This window comes from Dermacentor andersoni, chromosome 11 (assembly GCF_023375885.2).
Source record: "Dermacentor andersoni chromosome 11, qqDerAnde1_hic_scaffold, whole genome shotgun sequence".
In the NCBI taxonomy this organism is placed as follows: domain Eukaryota; kingdom Metazoa; phylum Arthropoda; class Arachnida; order Ixodida; family Ixodidae; genus Dermacentor; species Dermacentor andersoni.
In genome coordinates, this window is record NC_092824.1 from 6,731,196 (window position 1) to 6,750,202 (window position 19,007).

The 19,007-nt window shown below is 47.2% G+C and overlaps 1 protein-coding gene and 1 pseudogene across 2 annotated transcripts; one reads left to right on the plus strand and one right to left on the minus strand.

Moving 5' to 3' along the window:
• Nucleotides 1-2,457: 2,457 nt before the first annotated feature.
• Nucleotides 2,458-13,895, minus strand: LOC126517427 (uncharacterized; annotated as a pseudogene).
• Nucleotides 5,655-9,263, plus strand: LOC140214223 (putative nuclease HARBI1). 2 transcript variants are annotated; one of them, XM_072285577.1, is made up of 4 exons: nt 5,655-6,498; nt 7,333-7,471; nt 7,982-8,053; nt 8,475-9,263. In XM_072285577.1, exons 1-4 carry the CDS (start codon nt 6,151-6,153, stop codon nt 8,990-8,992), a joined length of 1,077 nt encoding a protein of 358 aa, XP_072141678.1. In that variant the 5' UTR covers nt 5,655-6,150; the 3' UTR covers nt 8,993-9,263. The 2 variants fall into 2 exon arrangements, with proteins under 2 accessions (XP_072141678.1, XP_072141679.1); XM_072285578.1 differs by lacking the exon at nt 7,982-8,053.
• Nucleotides 13,896-19,007: the final 5,112 nt, after the last annotated feature.

Consider the following 19,007-nt stretch of genomic DNA (forward strand, 5'->3'; position numbering starts at 1 on the left):
TCCGGCGCCGAGCAAGTTGTATGCGACTCCCTATGTGCGCTCATAATATCGAATAAAATGTAATATAAATTCTGGGGCTTTATGTTCCAAAAGCACGACATGACTAGGGCACGCTGTAGTGAACGATAAGCGTGCCCTAATGTGCACGCTTACGTGCCAGAGCAGCGCTGTTTCAGCAGCGCCCACATATCAGCTGCGCTCATCGTCCCGCTACTGCGGCCCTTCCATCTTGCACCTTGTCTTCTCCTCTCTCGGCTGCCAGGCCCCCTAGGGAAATGGACCACCGGCGCCTAAGCCTTAATCCCACCGTTCTGCACCCCACCCTCCTCCTTACGCCCTGTTAAGACCGGGGCTCAGAAGGGAGCCAAAGCCGTCGTGTATATGGCAGCCTCTGAGGCGTGGATGGCAGCCAAGGGGGGGTATCGGTAGCGTGTCCACCCCTCTTCCCGACCGTGCGCCGCGTGTCTCCAAACACCGCGGGGACGATGCGACCCCGGCATCGTTCTTTCGGGATCAGTGCAGGGAGCAAAGGTGGAAAAAGCAAGAAGAAAAGCAATCATACCGGGGTCACTTCAGAGGCATGAAAGGGTTGGTGGCAGCGTGGCGTGGTTAGTTCTCACTCACCGCTTCCTGCCTAGTTTTGTATGCCGCTTTCTTTTTGGTTGACGCCAGTTGCTTTGCCATCTTATACCTCTGTCCATTGCTGGCAACAGAGAACCTTGCAGTGGCCACTGTGCTGCGGTTCGCTGCAGTAGATGTATCGAGATTTCTATTGTGTTATAGCGATTGAGGGGCACAAAGTTTTCTCTTCGTTGGGGGCGGCGCTAGGGACGCAGACGAAGAAACCAAGATGACAAACACGGCCCCTGAACTAGCAACTGAACTTTATCTTCAGAGCACCTAGGAGAAGACAGTGCTCTAAATGAATTCTTATATCTATAATGAAATCACGTAAGCATTCGGAACATGAAACGACAACCAGGCAATAAAAAGGAAAGAAAGAAAGAAGAATAAAAAAATGTATTAAACTCTGAATTATTATCACAAAACCAAGGACCAGCGTAATACTATTAACAGGCGCACGCCAATACCAATGTGCCAGGTCGAGAACACACGTGCAAACTAAGACCGGGCCTCATTCCCTATGGTGGTGTAAAGAAATTGCAATTCTCTTTTGAAGCGACAGCTCCCTTACTCCATGCACAAGCCCAGAAGATGCCTGGTTCCGCAAATCTAACCAAGCTGAGCCAATGTGAAACTGGGACTTAACCTGGCACTACAGGTGGCTGCAGCGTAGGCCGGCGTGGGCACCCGTATCTTGAAAGCAATCTGCGATGTGTACAAAGTACGCTTAGGGCTGGTAGGTTCGTATGCGCTGTGCGGCGCTCTGTTCCGGCTGCAACTATGCATGTGGCAGCTGGGCCTGGTCGCACAGCCTCATCTTGAGAGCGATCTACGTTGGGGGCCGTCTAGATACAGGCGTCAGCACGCTTAACACGAACGCTCCGCAGCGTGGCCGGACCGGCTTGGACTGACGCCAGCGCCACAAAGTCATAGAATAAAGAGCGAAGTGTTGTGCTCTGTTATCTCGGTGTGTTTGTGGCGGCTTACGACAGCTGGGGCGCAGCTCGATTTGACTGCTTGTTCTGTCTTTCGCTTGTGCCTGACCGGCGGCGAGAGTGCGCTCACTTGACGTGTCTGTGTCGCTCGTGGCTGCGGTCTCACGCGCGTCCAGAAAACACGTTGCGGTTTGCTTATGGACGTCAGATTCTGGAGTTTGCAAGACGCGTAGCGCCACCTGCCGTTGCGAAGAGGCAGTAATTGAGTGGTGCGAAGCCCGACTCCCTTGCTAAGTTGCCTATGCAGCTTTAATGTCAGAATTTTGCGACGTAGCTTAAGTTCCTGGATATTATTTTGTTGTATCATAGAGGTTGGGGAGTCCGTCATGCGGTATCGAGAAAAGATAAACCGAATAGATTTACGTTGAATCATTTCTAGAGCATCAATGTTTTTCTTAGTGTGTGGGCCACAATTAACACATGCGTAATCGAGGGCAGGTCTAATGATTGAATTATAGGCCAACAGCTTGACGGATGGAGGGGCTTGTCGAAGTTTATATCCGAGGAAGCATAACTTACGGAAGGCGGATGCGCATATGTTAGACACGTGTTAGATTTAGGGGCGTGTGATAGCTTTTATCCCCTGAAGTGTGAAGGGAAGTGGAAAGAAGGAACGGAAGTATACTGCGCATGCGCAGAACTAGAATGACGAAGAGACAACACTGCCCCCTCCTCAAAAATGGAACCGTTCCACTGGCTTGCGCTGCCACGTTGACCGGCGCAGGACTTGCTGCGAAGCTTCGGCCGGACCCAAGGTATTTGGGAGAGGAGGGGTGTGAGGTCGAATGCTGTCATCCGCCATTTGGGCTGTATCTGGAGAATTAACTGGTGCGGCTGCTTCCAATTAAGTGGTTGCATTGGTGGCCGTGCTGGCACCTGGCGTCTGTTTGGACCCTGGACCACGAGCAGTCGTATCCGGAAACCTTGGTGATGAATCAGAGCGGCGGCGCACGTGATCGACGTGGCGCTTGACAATGGCAGTGGGAGTCTCTACGGTTACCATTCGTTCTGCGGTCGCCGATTTGACACGACCAGGGATCCACTTCTCCAATTGCGGACTTACACGCTGCTGTCTGGCGGCAGCGTCCAGTCGTGGCTCCCCTCAGTTGCACCTGCAACAGTCACATGGAAGCAGGTGTCTAGACGCGATCTTATTTGATAACCGAGGAGCATCTCTAACGGCGATTTCCCAGTCTTCAGAGGTGTTCGTCTATAATTGAACAGTAGCCATACCAATCTGTCGTCGAGATCGCCTCCCTTCATTTTCGTAATACCCTCCTTTATCGTTCGCACCGCCCTCTCAGCAGCTCCATTTGACTGTGGACTAAAAGGTGCCGTGCACAGATGCGTGATGTTATTTAAAATGTGGCAAATTCCTTACTCGTGACCTGTGTGCCGTTGTCCGATACTATTGTACGTGGCACACCAAACCGGGCAAATATGCTCCTCAGAGCCCTTATTGTGCTTTCCACATTTGCATGCTTCATAGGAATCACTCCGATCCATTTCGAGTGCGCGTCCACTACAACTAGGACCATCTTCCCAGTTACGGGTCCTGCGAAGTCGATATGAATCCGAGACTACCGTTCTTCCGTCTTCGGCCAGTTTAGGGGAGGTGCGGCAGGTGGCATACGTAAATTTGCTATGCAATTCCCGCAGTTGGCCGCGCGCTGCTCTATGTCGCGGTCAAGTCCTGGCCACCAAAAAAGGGAGCGTGCCACGGCTTTCATAGCCGATGATCCTTGGTGGGTTTCGTGAAGAAGTTGCAGGAAACGCTCTCTGGCGTCACTTGGTATGACGACGCGATTTCCCCAGTACACGAGGTCGTGGGCCATGGACAATTCTAGCCTACGCTCATAATAAGGTGCTAAATCGGGCTTTATGTTTGTCTTGCTTTGTGGCCAACCCCGTAACACGTAATCTTGAACTTTACGCAATGTCGAGTCGACGGCCGTTAGGTCCTTCAGTTCACGCGTTGAGACCACACCTTCATCTAAGCTTTCGAGTGTGATCACGTACTCCGGGGGTGGCTCACCTTCACCTCCGTCTCCGGAGGTCTGCTGTGGTAGTCTGCTGAGGGCATCCGAGTTCAGTAGTTGTTTCCCAGGAACATGCTCAAGCTTGTATTTGAAGCCTCCGAGGTACAGCGGCCAGCGTTGAATTCGCGCAGCCGCCATAGTCGGTGTCTGGCGGTCGGGTCTCAGCAGGCTGACGAGTGGTTGATGATCCGTAACCAACGTAAATTCACGACCTAGAAGATAGTCCCGGAATTTTCCACCGAAAACCAAAGCCAACGCTTCACGTTCTAACAGTCCCGCTCTGCTTCGGTCAGTGTTCTTCGGTCAGCGAAGACCTATCGGTCTATTTACGTTGTTGATAGAGTGAAACAGAACTGTTCCGACACCCAGTGACGGCGCATCGCACTCTAGCTTGAGTTCCTTTGCAGGGTCGAAATTAACAAGAATTGGCGCATTTGTCAGACTTTCTTTTGCTGCATCGAAGGCGGCCATTTGCGGTATGTTCCATTGCCACCGTGCGTTCTTTTCCAATAGTTGATACAGGGGTGCTAGGTACGTTGACATGTTTGGCATAAATTTCGCGTAGAAAGTCAACATGACCGATAAATGCCCGTAGTTCGGTCACGCTCCGCGGATAAGGTGTGCGCATGATAGCTTCCACGTTGATTTCTATTGGATGAAGGCCTTCGCCGTCATTGCGATGTCCGAGGTATATAACTACCGGTTGTCGAAATTTACATTTGTCATAGCGTAACTTAACCCCATGATCCTGAAAGCGCTCTAAGACGGCTTTCAGTCCCTCTCCATTATCGCCTTTCTTCTCGAACACGATTACATCATCAAGATAGGCTTGAACTCCGGGTAAGCCACTGATAATCGTGTCGATTTTTCTCTGGAAGATCGACGGAGCAGACGGTATCCCGAACGGAAGCCGATTACAGCAAAATAAGCCTTTGTGCGTATTGATTACGCAAAGTTTGCGTGCGGCTTCGTCTAGAGACACCTGACTGTAAGCGTCGCGCAAGTCGAGGGTGCTGAAACATTCACCGCCACTTAAAGCTGCGAACATATCCTCTATTAAAGGAATATGATACTGTTCGAGTGCGCAAACCGGGTTCAATGGAACTTTAACATCGCCACAAGTCCGCAACGAGCCATCTTTCTTTAACACCGTTACCATGGGCGTTGCCCAATCCGAATGGATGCCAAGGGAAACGAGTCAGTCCAGCTGCAAAGCTACCTTGTCGCGTAAAGCATAAGGAAGAGATCTCGCCTTACAAAACTTTGGAATTGCACCATCTTTGAGGTGCAGGCTTGCTGGAGGACCCCTCATTAGACCGAGTTCCGTGGTAAAGATGTCCTGGTAGTCTCTGAAAATGGCCTTGACCTTGCAGGTGTCCATTTTGCTCGTTTCCGTGGCTCCGCAGGCTGGTGTCACATGTAGCACCGGTGCACCAGCGTTGTCCAGCATCGTCAGCAGGTCCCTTCCGCATAGGCTAGGCCCATCGCAGTCGAACACTGCGAGGGGACAGTCCACGAGCACGTCTTTGAAGCCCACACGTAAAGTCAGGTCGCCCAGCACCGGTAACCGCCCTGCGTAGCAAGACAACTTCACACGTGACGGCTTCGAGGCAGGCCAATGGTTTCGATGCTTCCTGTACAGTTCCCGAGAAACGACACATACTGGCGACCCGGTGCCGATTTCCATGGCTACTTGAACGCCGCCACATGTAAATGAGCGGCGGATTGGCGGCCCGAGAAAATTTTTACGCTCCAAAACCAATTTCCAAAGGTGGACTTCGTCACTGCCCTCGTCCATTGGCGTTGTTTCCGTTATAGCCAGTGTATTTGCGTGCATCGCTCTGGTAGCTAACCTTCCGCGGTTAGGGTGACTTTGACATTTCTTAGCAAGGTGTCCCCGCCATCCACAGCGATAGCAATATGCATTTGCCCATCCGCAACTGACATCATCGTGTTTTGAGCTGCCGCACCTTCCGAATTCTAGATGTTCTTCAGGGGCCGTATTCTGTAGCGGTTCCTTTGGGAACCGGTTCCTTTGGGCTGTTGCCATTGGTCGGCGTTTCGTTGTCGTCATCCCTGGTGGGCGGGACGACAAATTTTGATGACGTCACACAGGTTGCCAATCTTCTGGAAAGGAACCGGTTCCCTGCTAGGAGAGGAACCGCGGAGAAGTGGTTCTCTCGAGGGTCGCGCGCGGGGGCGAGCATGATGTCGAGGGTTGCTAGGGCAACCGTGGCTGCCGGCTAACCTCGCGCCAGCTGACGAGCCGGCACCTAGACGAGACGAGACAGAGACGGCAATGGCGGCTCCTTTGGTTGTGTTGCTGGGGAGTGCCGAAAGACAACGACGCGACGAGAGGCAGCGACGCGTTCGGCATGGCCGAAGAAGAGTTTCGAAGGCATTTTAGGCTCTCCAAAGACATAGTGTGACGTCTTTGCGATGAGCTGGAAGGACATCTCGGACCTCAAAGATTTCGTGGTGTCGACATTACGATGAAAGTGCTGTGCGCGCTGCGGTTTTTTGCCACCGGGAGCTTTCAACAGTGCGTCGGGAATGAAGAAGCGATTGCACTGTCGCAGCCTTCGATCAGCCGGATCATTACAGCCGTCGCCAAGGCCATTACGGTTGTGGGCAAAGAAAAAGGATGGGTTAGATTCCCATCCACGGCGCAACAGAAAGCCGCCGTCAAGGAAGGCTTTCTTAGCCGTGGAAAAATTCCAGGAGTTCTAGGATGTGTGGACGGGAGTCTGATAGCCATCGTTCGCCCTAAGAAGCTCGGCCCCGGCGAAACGGAATCGTACTGGAGCCGTAAAGGGTATTACGCCCTCAACTGCATGGTCGTGAGTATTGTTCATTGACAAATATTTTCGATATGTGATTGCGCGAGTGCACGTTGTAAAAAACTTCGTTTCGTTATTTTTCATCAATTGCCGGTAATACTTGCGTTCCTATTCGAGAAAGTAGCGTTTGTGTTGTATGTGTAATGACGACTTTGATCTTGGCAAGAGAACCCGGCCGCACTTTTTCAGTGCTCTCTAATCACAGTTGAATAGCCTTTTCGATGCTACAATGTAAACACATTACGCGCGACTTAAACCGGAATAGACGCCGTAGCAGTGAAGGGAGTCTTCGTCTGCGAGCGATCCTAACAGAAGACGAGCCCTTGTGATTCTTATTCGACGTAAAACTAAAGCATTGTGGCCAACAGACTGTAAACGTGAAAAGGAGCATCCCATCAATGAAAATGGTGTGAGGGAGAATGAGAATGTGTGGACACCCATTTGCTCTAGCTGTTAATACGGCACATGCTGCCACTTCCGCTTGTAATAGGCACTTTGTCTGGAAAAACAAGAAAAAAAACACAGGTGGCACTCTCTAGCAGAATCTTGTACAATATGGACGGAAGAAAGCAAAGGAATTATTTTGCATATTGTGTTGTGACCGCACGCCATACATGAGCACATGTACACATGCCAACATTGCATTTGTAGATAACATTGTTATCATGCTGATGATTAGTTCAACTGCCTACTGCGTATGTTGATATCTCCTTTTCTGTAATTGTGTTGGCTGACTGAACAGTAACTGATTGGCAAGTAGTGTTGTAAGCAAAAGTTTGTGCCAGATATTTGTTGCAGTGGCATTGACACCTTCTCTTTGCTTTCTCTTACGAGGTGTGTGATGCAAAGCTGAATATCCTGGCAATTGACCCACGGTTTCCGGGATCGTGCCACGATTATTTCGTTTGGAGGCATTCTGCATTTCGCCGCCGCCTCACTCGTGGCCTGTTACTTCATGGAGAAGTCTTGCTTGGTAAGTGCACCTAAAGTAGCAGTGCTTCTTCCACATGTAAAACATACACAGTCAAATAGTTTTGCATCCTAGCAAGCTTTAAGAAAGCGTGATTTGCTAGAAATGTGTTGTGAATGTAGCAGTACCTAATGAACCTGCAGCGACTATCGAGAGAAACATGTCTCTCTTAGAAGGCAGATATTTTTACCAGCATGTATACAACAGCTGACATGTTATTCTGTTTATTTACTTATTAATTTCAATACACTGAATGCCACGTGGAGCGTTACAGGCAGGGGTGTAATTCTACAGAACACGTCGAAATGGCAGTTTTCAAGTATGATGGAAAAGGGTTGGTGACAATGGACTCGGGTAGCTGGTTCCTGGTCACTGTCCTTGGAACGAAGGAATAAGCGTGTGCGTGAAACTTTCGGCATCGACGTTAGTGATCGGTGTAGTATATATTGTAGAATAGTGCAAGTTGCGCTATTTTTCTTTGTGTCACAATGTATGCAATTTTTTTTGTTGCAGCGACATGTGGTGCTGGAGTGATTATAAAGGATCAAACGGGTAGCTCGAGTTCGGGTACCTTCACGAGAAGAGGTACGAAAAGTAGAGTAAGGATCCCAGATACTGGCAGCATATTCGAGAGTAGACCTTAGAAGTGTTTTATAAAATAACACTTCTGAAGAGAGAAGAGCTAATTAGTTTTAGTGGAGGATGTACATTTAGGGAGAAGCAAATGGGATGAGCGGAGCAGAAAACCACGAGTATGAAATTAATATTACATGTCCAACTTAACCCGAGAATGAGATTTGCAGCCGAGACAACAGGTGAAATTGGGCTTTTCTTTAAAATGAGTCGAACTTTCTTTACAACTTTCTGGGAAGGTCAATGTTCGATAGATATTGCAACAATAAATCCAAGACCCGCTGCTGTTGTAAAAGGGCCCTGGCGTAGACTGTGTTCTTGCATTGTGCCTTAATGTATCCACGTTCGTTCACTGACGTGCAACACTTTACAGGGGACTCTGGGTACCCGCTAGAGCCATGGATCATGACTCCTGTGCCTGGTCACCCAAATCGCCTCACGGCAGAGGGGCGCTATAATGAGGCACACGCATCAATGCGAAATGCCGTTGAGCGGTGCATAGGAGTCGTCAAGAGCCGCTTCCGATGCCTGCAGAGGTATCGGGTGCTCCACTACTCGCCTCAGAAAGCAGCCACTATTGTTGCAGCTTGTGCAGCGCTGCATAACCTCTGCCTTGCAGCAGGCGTGCCTCTGCCAGACGACCCAGGTGACGACGGTGCACATGACGACAGCGCACAGGAGCCAGCCCAGGCACAAGTGCCGCTTCAAGTACAGGTGCCACCGCAGGCGCACCCTGTACAGCCTTCTCGAGCTTTGTTTCAAAGAGGCCGTGCGGTGCGTGAATCCATAGTTGGTGTGTTTCGGCTGCCCAGAAATTTGCGCATTGCCTACCTGCAAAGTGTGCGCCAGCGCATTCGCTGGCAAATGAGGTGGAGACATGTGCTGGTGTAACATGTTTTATTTTTATTATCATAAAAGTAAATAGGCCGTGCACTTCAACATAACACATTGCGTGTGCTCACATGTGGCTAATCATAGTATGCTGCATACTGCAGTAGTGGAAAGCAAATGATTTGTCTATGTTGAGCATGACAGATACACATGCAGTGACAAATAACCATGTGCCATTATGTTACTCCTTTGCTTTGTTCACTGTGCTTTTGAATATTGTCTCACCAGGGAATTTTCTTTAAATAAAGGTTATTTCCAAGGTGAATGGCAACCAATCTTGCATTGTTGAATATTGCTTTGCAATGCCTATTTTACTGTGCAGTATGCATTGTTCCAAAGCTGAAGATGTCTGTTCATGTGTGACACGCAAGAGCAGCATGAGTTACACAGCAACTGAAATGTCGTCAGCAATCTGTATAGCACATATTGAAACGTATAGCAACAAACGAGACATGTCAAGCACTTATTGGAGCAGGATTTCGTTAAATAGCAGACACTCATGCTTACTACTGCTTTGTTTAAACTCAAGAGTTGCTTCAACATTGCATTTCTTGCACACATGATTTCACATAATGCTCGTAATTGCTGCTTAACAAGGTGCAACAATATAAACAAAATCATGACAATGAAACATCTCTTTATTTATTCATTTTATTCATTGGGTACCTGCTTCGCCATTCAGGCATTACAGCAGGGAGGGTACAACTCATATAAATGAACACTCAGAATTACACTCATAAAGCATGGAAGAAATCATCATTTGAACAAATACAGACAGTGTCAGGTGGTAGAGTATTCCAGTCTCTTATAGTACGAACATAGAAAGAGTAGCGGAAAGCGTCACTTTTAACCTTCTATTGCATGGCGTCCCATATTTGGCACATACCGGTTACCATTCTTTTTCGCATGTGTGAGATTCCCAGTTGAGAATGTGATACCGTCAGAGTAAATCTCGTAGTTATGCGCACTTATTATGGGCAAGTGCTGCCATCTCTTGAGTGATACGCAAAACAGAGGTGAAGTAGATTTTGGGATGCGACGTGAAACTCGGAGGGGGCAAACACGAGCAATTGGTTTTTTTTTTCTCTGAAAAGTTCGACCGCAGAAACGTAGAAAAATTATTTTGGCATATTTTTTGGCCTCGCCAATTCAAGGCAGTTACTAGTTTTCTCAATTTTGCCTGCAACTACAGCAGAGAAACCGAAATCGGTGTGTGCCATATTTGGCACAGTATGAACTTGAAATACAACATATGGTAACGTGGTGCCATCTGTTCAATAGCCCGAAGCTGCAGGTCACTCTATCACAAGATGTAATTTTGACGATCGGTACGGTGAGGGCGAATTGTCTACCAAACAGCCGCCTGAAAAGTGAAAAGGAACTGAAATGTAAAGGAAGTGGTGCTTCAGAGGCACTCACAAGCACGATAGATGACGTAGAGTTATCGTGTGTGCGTTGATACGACAACCGCGCCGTGACATTTCTGTCGAGCTTTGATGGGAGAGATCCAGTCCAAAAGACTCAGCGCTGGTTTACCTCCGCCAAGGTGTTTCGCGAAATTGATTGCCCCAGCGTAGTAAAGGTCCATAACAGGCACATGGGTGGTGTCGACCTGCTGGACTCTGTGTTTGGACTTTACTGCATACATATCAGATGTCGAAGAAATGGCACTTTCGAATTTTTACGCCTATGCTAGACTTATCGGTACTAACAGCATGGGTATTGTACAGGAGGGTGCAGGAGCAGCTTAGGAGGAGACAAGTACTACCGCTGGCTCAATTAAAAGCAGAAATTGCAGAATGCCTTACCTCGCATAACAAGTGCCTACCCAACTAGCGACCAGGAAGGACTTCTAGTCAGGACATCGAATTCCATGTTCAAGTCAAAAAAGCACAGGGACCAGCGGCCGCAATGCCACCCAAAGACGACCGATCTGACCAAGTCAGCCACTGGCCAGAATTTGACGAGAAGAAACAAAGATGTAAGCGGCCACCTTGCACAAACAAGTCGTTGGTAAGATAGAAGAAGTGAAACATTCATCTGTGCCTGAACGCAGCAAACAACTGTTTCATTTCATTCCCCACATCACATTAAAAGGCCACCATCCGTGAAGCTTTGTTTTCCGCCCATGGCAGCAAGAGCGCTCAGCCATCTTCATGGTGTGCCATATTTGGCACAAAGCTTTATCTTTATTATTACAGTCATGTTTGTTCATTGAATCAATAATGAAAGCTGAAAAAATGACTTTCATAATTCATGCAATAGAGGGTCAAAAGGAATCTCACATATTTTTAATTTGTGATCTCGCCTTTTAGAAACATATGTGGGCGGCTGAAAATACAATTACCTGGCTATCCCCGTATTAGAGTGGTATATGTTATGAAGAAATTTTAATCTGAGATTTCGGTGACGGTGTTCAAGAAGATGCCAATTTAATGCTTTTTTGCTTTCTGTCATGCTAAGCATCCTGTCATAATTGCCAAGGACAAACCGAACTGCCCTGTTCTGCACTTTTTCTAGTTCTGTAGCATATGGATCCCAGCAAACACACGCATACTCCAGTGTACTGCGCACATGTGTGAAATACAGTTGCTCCCTAAGTTTCTGTGGCAAGCTACTAAAGTTACGTTTCAAAAAATCTAATGCTCCGACAGCCTTGTTCGTAACATGAGTAACGTGTCTGTTCCACCTTAGATCAGCAGAAAAAAATACATCTAAGTATTTATATTCTGACACTTGTTCAAGAGTAGCATTATTTATAGTGTTACGATTGCTGTCGTATGAGCTCTTCCAGGTAAAGGTGACGTGGACACTCTTTTTCTCATTCAGTGACATTTTCCATTTTTCACACCATATGGCAATCAAATCCAAATCGTGTTGTAGTGCTTGTTGGTCAGATTCGCTGTTGATGGCCCTATATACTATACAGTCATCTGCAAACATTGTAAATATTTATTTATTTACATGTACCTTACAGGCCTTCGAGAAGGTATAGTGTAAATGGGGAAATACGGTAACATATTAGTATGAAATCGGGAAAGAAATAAACTGCAGCATAATGAAAGGAGTACGCACAGAACATGGAAAATTATTACATTAGCAAATACAATATGTAGAGCAATAACAATAAATGGTAAACAACAACATAATAGCATAATAACATTGTAAACATTTTTGCATGTTATACAGTAGTAAGTATTGTAAAGAAATTGGGACCACTGAAATTCTTTAACTTGTAGAAAAAATGCAAGAAAATTACAAAAGATATGACGTGTTTAGACGGTTGAAACAGCATATTGATCGTTTAGCAGATTGCGAAATGCAGTGTGTTTATATTGGCATGCAATGGTATCTGGTAGTGCGTTCCATAAACGGACCGCACGGGGCAAAGTTGAAAAATTAAAAGCGTGTGTGTTGCCATAAATCGCGACAGCGCGTCGACTTGGCGTTGACCTATTGAAACCCATGCGCTGATGTTCACCTCTTCGTCGGGCTCGAAGAACGGCGGGCAGACTCCGATGGCGCTCGCCCTTCCAACTAGGGAGAGGACGCGCCCTCGCGGTCCGGGCAGGATGCCTCCTCCGGTTCCTCTGTGATTAACACGTTTGTTAGAATATGGTGCGCAAAAGCTCCGTCAACGAGTGTGCTTACCTGCTTTCGGCGTGCAAGGCGGCTGCATCACGGCGGGCGTTATACACATCTTTCTTCCACACGCCGCGCCATTGGGCTGCAGTTTTCACTGCCGGGCCCTCAGCATTCAGCAAGGCAGTCATTGGCTGCCAGAGCTCCTCCTTGCGCACCGCCGTCAGCTGTTGACCCAGCACACACGACGCCTTCGCAAGGTAGGGGTGCTCTTCAACAAATGACACGAGGATATCGCGCGGCCTCGCTCAAACATGAGGACCCAGTTTCGGATTCGGCGCGCAAACTAGCAAGTCCAAAACGTAAACAAAGCGAGGCAACTTGTTTGCATAACGTATGGCACACCACCTAGCGACTAAATAAGAAAACAACACAAATAAAATTACAACTCCCAGTAGCGGTCTGCGCCGCAAGCTCACATTTATTACTGAAAATATATTTGCAAGTGTTCTATACAAACCAATGTTTTTTTATCAAACCAGCAACATCCTTCAATTGCTATACCGTCCCCTAAGTACAAACAAAAATGATGACGTGATCTTCCGGCAGACCGCCGCTCGTTGATTGGTTCCCCTCACGCCGCCCCGTTCCACTCTTTCTCCGAGTGACGTAATCCAGACGTAACAGCCAAAGGGAACCGGTTCCCAAAGGAACCGCTACAGAATACGGCCCCAGTGTTTCTGTTTTCCCCGGAGGGCGTTTTTCGAGCCGCCTGCAATTTCAATAAGGCCTTTGGCTCGGATGACATTTTCATAGCATCATTCTCGGCAGTTTCAGCTGAAATTTCTAGCGCTTCAGCGTCCACTAACGTGAGGTCGGCCTTTGCCAGTAATTGCTTCCGTAGGGCCTTTCACCGCACACCGCATACAATACGATCCCTGAGCATCCGCTCCAGGGCGTTGCCAAAATTGCAGTTATCGGCTATGCGGCGTATTTCCACCAGAAACTGCGCGACAGATTCCCCTTCCATCTGGCAGCGGTTAAATAACTTGAAACTTTCCGTTATTTCATGTCGCTTCGGATCATAGTACTCGTTTAGCACCTCGACAACTTGCTCAAAGCTCAACACGTTTGGGGCTTGCGGTGCGACCTTGCCGGCTAATACTTGCACAGTTTGCGTGCTCAATGCTACCACGAGAAGGGCTTTCTTTTTGGCTGAATCGGTGATTCCGTTAGCTTCAAAGTAGGCATCTGCCTTAATGAGATACGGCTTCCACTTATCTGTATCTTGGTTGAATGCAGGGAGCATGTGATGAGCCATGCTTGTCGTCGGCGAGGCTGCCTTCGCGGTTGCCGATTCCGGGTCTTCTTTCACCGAATGGGGGGTATCCTGGCTCGTCGATACTGTAGCATTTCCACGGCACGCGGCCCGAACAGTTACGAGGCACAGACTGCTCGAACATAGAAGACGTTTATTTAGGGGCGTGTGAGAGCTTTTAACCCCTGAAGTGGGAAGCGAAGTGGGAGCGGAAAGAAGGAACGGAAGTATACTGCGCATGCGCAGAACTAGAATGACGAAGAGACAACACTATCTATCTAGCTAGCTAGCTAGCTAAATTTGAAAAAAGCTAAAATTTGAACATTTGAAAAATAGCTAAAATTTGAAAAAGTAAGAAAGACTGAAAACCTGAAGGTTGTCAGTCTTCCTTTACTTTTTTCAAATTTTAAGCACTACACACATACACACACACACACACAAACACACACACAGACACGCGTCTATGACATCACGCGGAACGTTGTACGACGAACGGTTGTGTCACAATTTTGGTGCGAATGGCACCTGCGAGAGCACTCCCCGAGGGCATTCCGATGCGCGAGAGAATATAAGAAATGAAAAACGTGAACAACTATGCCACCGGATTCACAGATTTATTTATTGTCCAACCTTTACAAAAGGCACAAACCTGCATTTGCTCTCCTTTTCCTATTTATCATTTCCTTAAAGCGCCAGCTTTGCGGCCAAACCCGAAAGGCGCGTGAGCTGTCGCCCGCCATTTCGCTTTGCCGATATACGCAAACCGCAACGTGTTTTCTGGACGCGCGTGAGACCGCAGCCACGAGCGACACGGACATGTCAAGTGAGTGCACTCTCGCCGCCGGTCAGCCACAAGCGAAAGACAAGACGAGCGATCAAATCGAGCTGCGCTCCAGCTATCATAAGCCACCGCAAACATAACAGAGCACAACACTTCGGAGCGCTGGCGTCAGTCCAAGCCGGTCCGGCCACGCTGCGGAGCGTTCGTGTTAAGCGTGCTGACGCCTGTACGTCGGCGGCTCGTAGCTCTGTGCGCGCTTTGTGTGCTCCGTCTCGCTTTGCTTGGAAGCAATAGACAACACGAATGTAACTTCGCTCTCTGCTGCTGCCGCGTTTTCTCATGCAAGCGTTTTGACAGTGAGTGTCCACAGTCATCGTGTGTGACGTGTTTACATTGTTACGGGGATGTTGGGGTTATAGACAGACTATTTACAATGTATACACAAGCATACTCAATGGGGTAAGATGTCTGACTAGTTGTTGAGGATGATGATGTCCTTGGTGAGTTTGGCGCGTACCCATTCGCGGGGATCGGCCAAAAGTAGGACAGACTTTGCTTATGTTTTCAGGAAATGAACTTAAAGATCTATAATTTTGTTGCATAAGCTTAGGCGAGGAAAATTCAAAACGGTTCAGTAGAATGTCTTTCAATCAAGAGAAAAAATATGTATAATATAAATGAGGCAATAAAGGAGGAATGAAAGAATAATACGGTCACCAGTGAAACCGGCTTGATTCAATAATAAATTTTTCTAAGGCGATGCACACATTCCTGTGTGAGTGCCCACGCACAGACGCCCCGAAAGACAGCTTTACCGTAGTGTTCAATGGCAGGCAGAGCGGTCGCACTGTACTATCTAATGGCATTTTTCTCATGGAAGACAAACGCCGGCATTCCAGTAAGTAGTGCTCAATCGTCTCAAATGAGCTGCGAAAATGGCACAATGGGGATATCGCTAGACCAGATCGGTGCATGTAAAAATTTAGAGATGGGACTCGACAACGTGGTATCGTTAATGTGACTTTCCTTTGTCTTCTTTTGCAAAATTCCCTGCTCAGTGGTGTAGTTCCAAGGATGATTTAAGATTTGATTTTGATGGTAATAGGATATATCTTCTGAACCAGACAATCGTGATAGAACACGTTGTTGGAAGAAGGAAAAGCACCGATGGAAGCCTTGGCCAAGCTTAGTACCACCTCATTCATAAATGTGTCTTTGTGCCCAGGTACCCATATTAATCGTAAACTCCGCAAATGACTTGGAGCCAGTGAGTACGAAGTTTTTAATACATGTGACTCGCCGGGAGCAGTAAGTCAGGTGCACAGCTACAAAGAATCTATGATTATTACTGGGGTTGTTCTGGAAGATCTTAGCTTTCGTAAAGTTAGGACAGCAGCTAGGAATTCCGCTAGATATATTGTAGTGAAGTCAGGAAGCTGAACAGAAAAAGACCAGTCCAATGATTATGAAAAATTCCAACTCCTGCCTTTTCCTCACTCTGCGAAGAATCCGTTGTTGTAATTACGTTAGTGTGGAGCTGATTCAAGTGATCCTGGAGTTAAGAATATGCGAGGGAAGGTGCTTTGCATTATTTGGGTATAAGTCATCATAAGTAATAACTAGTGAATTTGAGGTGTTTTCCGTGGTTACATCATTTACATTTACATCTGATGGATTCAATAACGATTGTGATATAATGAATTCTGGCATGTGAAACCGTGGCAACCGTGGACTGGGTCCTCCTTAGTGGGGATTCATAGAGCCTTATGAGTGTTTGAACGATGAGTATTTTAAATCTCATTTCAAAGGAAGGTAATCGTGATTCCTTGTAGAGCACAGCGTTGGCTACAAGCTTTGGTACTCCCAGACATAAGCGAAGCGCTTCGCGTTCCAGCAAAACTAGCGGACGTAGCTTGAAGCTGCGGCGCCGGAGAATAACACACAGCCGAGCTCTAGTATAGGTCAGATATACATATGGTAAACCATTATGAGTGTGTCTCTGCGTATGCCCATCGATTATTCCTTATCCTTCTTAATATCCCCATTGCACGAGAAGCTTTTGAAGTTATATGTTCAATACGATGATGCCAATTAAGATTTCCATCGTAAATAATTCCAAGGTACTTGACATTTTCCACTTGCAACAAGTGGAATCTTGGCGTTTAACAAGCTGTTAGGAGCGACTTCAAAGAGAAGTTTAATCATCTTGGTAGTGAGTCCATCGGGACCTGGGGCTGCTGCTCGTAAACAGGAAACAGCTTGGGACAATTCTGACATAGAAAACTCTTCGAAATCTACTGAAATGTCCTGTCCGTGAGGAGAGAAGGGAAGAGAGGTAGCAATCGGGTCTCTAACCCGTTCGCGATTACATTTAGAGAGTCAGCTTTCTCACGTGTAGGTAAAACTACCGACTCCCAGTTCATGGGGCGTGGAATTATTTTTTCGGATCTTAAAACCGAAATAACGCATGCTTATTAGTTGCTTTTGAAAGGAATTCGAAATGTCAGACATTCTAATCGTCTTTTGCCTTAGACACCCTTCTTTTAAATGTTCCAGCAATAAATTTAGAGTTGTTCCAGTTTTTCGGAGACTGGTTATGCATGAGTTGTTTCTATGCAGCTTTACGTTACTTGTAGTCCCGCGAGCAATCTTCATTCCACCAATTTGTAGAAGCCGTGTTTTTGCGTGATCTTTTGCGCAAAGTATCTATGATTGAGCAAATATACTCAGCTTTCAATGAAAAATTTTGAATTGATTTCTAAGTGGCCTGTAAGCATTTTTTAGATGTGCGGTAATCCACAAAAGAGTGGATTCGAGCCTCCACGGTGGACTGAGGACCTCCACTTCAAACACAACTGGAAAATGATCGCTGGTTGTCCCGACATTCACCGTTTCCCATGTGGATGTGGAAAGACCTGGACCCACAAATGTAAAATCCAGCACAGATCTAAACTGTCCGCGAAGAAATGTAGCTGATCCCGAATTTTGACACGAAAAGTTATTTTTTATTGCCCAGTCCCATAGACGCTTTCCGCACAAGTCTGTCCTGGATCCCCATGATACATGATGAGAGTTGAAGTCACCTGCCAAAATTATATCTTTACCGCATTTTGCCGTAACCGAGTCTAGTGGGTGTGTAGCCTGCACACTCGAGGGAAAGCATATATTGACCAACGAGAAAGGCCTGCTGCCAGGGAGAGTAATTTCTACTGCTAGAATTTCACATCCTGGAGATATCAGCAGGAACGATGTATTTGCCCTGTGGCAAAACTTGCTTGAGACCATAATTAACAGTCCCCCACCTATAGACGGGCGACCTAGGCGAAAATAATTGCGCAGATAAATTTTTTTTTCAGGGGATAACCAGGTTCCTTGCAGTAAAATTACATACGGAGAACTTTGAGAAGATATAACGTTTAAATCAGTAGAAGCAGCGAATATCGATCTGCAGTTCCACTGCAGCACCCTGATCTACCTTCCAGTGATGAGCACCACCGAGGCCACAGCCTCCTCCAAAATATTACATTGCGGGTTGACTTCTGGGATGATTTTCTTGGATTTACTAACTGAGTGTGAGGTGGTAGCCTCAAGGGGAGAGCACTTCCTTTTCTGTGCCCTCACATCAATTTCCATGTTTGAAGTATCTTGATAATCAGAGTTGTCTGGGCTAGTAGTTGCCTTGTTTGAGGAACCTGGAACAGGCCTGACTTGCTATATATGGGTTGTGGACGCAATTGCCCCATTTTCCTGATAGTGGGCTAAGCAAGCATTCATGTCAGAGCTTGATGGCAGGGCAGTAGCACTCGGTAATAATTGTGGTAACTTTGAGGATACCAGTCCATTAAAGCATTCCGTGACGCTTTCTATAATGGGCTCCATAATTTTAGCCATAAACTTTTCAATAGCTTGTGCGATTACCTCTGACAGACTTCCATCAACGACAGCAAGGTGTCGTGCTGTCATCTCGCATAACCATGAGCCCTTTACAGCTGCAATGGCCTCTTGGCGTGAGCAGAGCCTTTTGTCCATAACTTCCAGTATTTGGACTTCTTGAGTTCTAGCAGAGCAGTTTGAGCAATCAGCCTTGTGGGCTCTACCGCCGAGGCAGCAAGAGTCCGACTCGGCCAATTGATCACTAGCGGAATGGCTCCTGCCGCAGACGCAATAACGAAGGCTGGATTTGCAACCACCCATGCTATGACCAGAGCGCCAACAGTTGCGGCGAAATTGTAATAGACACGAGGCAAGCGGGTCCACTCTGAATAGTAGAGGCCAGACTTTTATCTCAGAAGGGCAAGATGTACCTGCAAATGTGGCAATTACTGGATCAGTAG